The 3007-nt window shown below is 34.6% G+C and overlaps 1 protein-coding gene across 1 annotated transcript; it reads left to right on the top strand.

Annotated features, from left to right (window-relative positions):
- Positions 1-315: 315 nt before the first annotated feature.
- LOC110038056 (65-kDa microtubule-associated protein 3-like) lies at positions 316-2193 on the top strand (the record flags this gene model as incomplete). The annotated part of the gene is given in 4 exon segments (XM_020742813.1): positions 316-389; positions 462-536; positions 862-1099; positions 1446-2193. Coding segments are annotated over 3 exon segments (645 nt in total). The 3' UTR covers positions 1793-2193.
- Between the last annotated feature and the right edge of the window lie 814 nt (positions 2194-3007).

Below are 3007 nucleotides of genomic sequence, written 5' to 3'. Positions count from 1 at the left end.
GTGAGCGGTAGGTGAACGGTAGGTGAACGGTAGGTGAACGATAGGTAAGATGTGGTAGGTGAGCGGTACCACATTACAAAAGTACCCTTTTACCTTAGTTCATTAATTGAGGGTCAAAATAACAAAAAAATAATTTTAATTTATTAGAATTAAATGAAAATATGACACTCAATAGGAGAAAAAGGATTCATGTAGCTGACCCCACCTAGTGGGATAAAGGTTTGTTGTTTTTATTGCTATTGTTGTTCCTAGACAACTAAATACTTTATTTTGAAACATTTACTTGGGCCATCACTTATTTTCCATCACTCTTAGGAATTCTGGAGGCTTTATGCAGCAAAATCATAGCATGGGAGGAAGAAAGTGGAGCAGAATTTACATATGATGGTGTAAGATTTTTATTGTTCATCTTCAATTTTATGTTTTCTTATTATTGATTTACATTGTTGTTGTCGTTGCAGGTTCGCCTTTTGTCAATGCTAGAAGAGTATTCTTTCGTCCGACATCAAAAAGAGCAAGAACAAAAGCGGCAGAGAGTATACTTCTTTCCTTGAAAACATTTGGGAAATTTACATTAAGTACACAATTCTTTATGTATTTACTCATCTCACACCTAAACTTTCATATTTAAATATATATACTATATCGGCGCTTTAAGACATATGTATAAAAAAGAATATTTCACTTTTAAAAATTGATATCAGTGCTATTTTTGACGTGATGTTATAGAAGATGTTTGTAAATATGAAAGTTTAGGTATAAGATATGTAAATACATAAGCATTGAGTGCTATATTATATAAATATAAATTATATGAAGCGAAGTTTTGCAGCATTATCATGCACCATAACTTATTTTCAGGATCAGAAAAAGCTGCAGAGCCAGTTTCTAGCTGAGCAGGAAGCAATTTTTGGATCGAAACCGAGTCCCTCGAAGCCGCAGGGCTCGAAAAAAATTCCTAGAAGAACCTCTTCAGGATTTACAAGCCGAAGATTGTCCTTAGGAGCAGCAGCGATGCAACTAATGAAACCTGATTTTCCTTGCATTAAAGCAACAACCTCAACAAAGAGAGGAAATGAGTTGACTTTTGTTTCTCCTGGTTTGTTCCTTCAAACTTCATCCAAAAATATCAGTTTTGTTTGACAATGATTTTTGCTGCTTTGATTTTAAAAATTTGAGATAAAAAAACATTTGGGAAATTTGCACAAACGGCTAAACCTAACTTTTTTACATTTATCCCACACAAATCTTTTACTCACATAAAAAATATCATTATTTTGACTTTTAAAAAGTCAGAAACACCTTGTCATACATAGGTAAGTTGGCATATATATTTAAAAAATTGAAGTTTTGGCATTAGATATGTAAATACATAGCAATTGAATGGTATATATGTAATTCTTCCTTGATTTTAATTGCTAATTACTCAAACTTGGATTCCCCAGCCAAGAAAGGAGTATTGGAGGCAGGGATTCCAGCAAGGTTCTCTTCTTCTAATTCAGATAACATGAATTCCTTCCAATCCAATCCGCCTCGAAAGTCTTTCGGCGTCATGAACACAAGCGCTCAGCATTCTGAAACACCCAGGAAGCCATTTGCGCTCCTTGGTCCAGCCAATGTTGTACCATTAACTCCTTCCCAGGAAGAAGAAAATCAACCGATCTCAATAGCTCCAGGAACAGTGCTAAAGCCCATGGAGATCGTCGCCACCCCAGCAACCTTTCTAAGAGTTTTGGATGAGAAGGAATACTCCTTTGAAGAAAGAAGAGTTGCAGTTTACCAGAGAAGATAGAGAGGAAGGAGACGAAAGCTGCTCTGTTCTTCAGTTTATCAGAGAAGATGAGGATGTGTTCTGTTCTTCAGTTTGAATTTGAATTTTATGTTGCTTTTATATGGAGTTACCGTTAGCTCCTTTCAATGCAATCTCATCAGATTAGTTTAATTTAGGCTGTGATAGGTGAATAATAGGGTCGGCATATGATGATTCAATTTGTAATCCACGCCAGGCTGATAATGTGCTATTCGAGTAAGGCTCGAGCTCGGGACATCAGGGGACTTACGACGCCACTGCCAATCAAAGTGCCAACAAGTTAGCACTTATGATGGCTCGGTTTTGCTTGGGATGGACTTAAAAATTGGATTTTTTTCCTTTTTTATTATATTTATATGATAAGAAATATGTGATTTTGATTTGGGAGAAATGTAAAAATAATGAAGACATTTGTTGTGAAATGAATGAAGATTTTTTTGTGCAATCTATATAATAAATGTTAAATTGTGCATATTGAATATTTTGATATTATTGAAAATTGATGGCATATAAAGCTTACTAATACTCTTATGAAATTTATTTACAATGTTTATATGCAATGAGAACATTTATATAACTTTATCACTGTAATAATATTAAAATTGAGCATATAAAACTATTTGGTTTGTTGGAAAAAAATGCAATATAAAAGAAATGAGGTGAAAGTAGATGCGGTGCATTAAAAGGTTAACTTGTAATTTGAATGAATGCATTGCAAATGCATAAAATGATAATTTTGTATTTGGGCGAGTACAATTAAGAAGAAATGGGGTGCAATGCAATGGCTTTGCGGTGGCTGGTGGTGGCCTTTAGAATGAATTATCTCCCTTTTGCATAATTAAACCAAACATACAAAATTTTGAAAAGTTTCAAATTTCTTGCATTTAGAATGAATTATCTCCATTTTGCAAGAAATCAATCAGCCTCTTATCTTAGATATTTGACAAATTTAAAATATATCACTTTTTTAAAGTATTGGCCATAACCACTTGTTGCCTATCATCACCCACAATTGCCACCTCTAGTAGTTGCTCACCGCTAGTTACCCACCACCGAATGTTCTTCACCTAACATCGGGAGCCTAACGCCATCTCCTCATCATCAACTGTTAGACACTTGTTATTATTAGAGGCAGCATATCACCTATAACCACCACCGTCTAGCTATTAGGTGTCAAAACCACATGTCAACCGAAAA

Source organism: Phalaenopsis equestris, unplaced genomic scaffold (genome assembly GCF_001263595.1).
Source record: "Phalaenopsis equestris unplaced genomic scaffold, ASM126359v1 Scaffold229844, whole genome shotgun sequence".
NCBI classification, from domain to species: Eukaryota; Viridiplantae; Streptophyta; class Magnoliopsida; order Asparagales; family Orchidaceae; genus Phalaenopsis; species Phalaenopsis equestris.
This window is presented reverse-complemented; position numbering and strand designations above follow the sequence as displayed.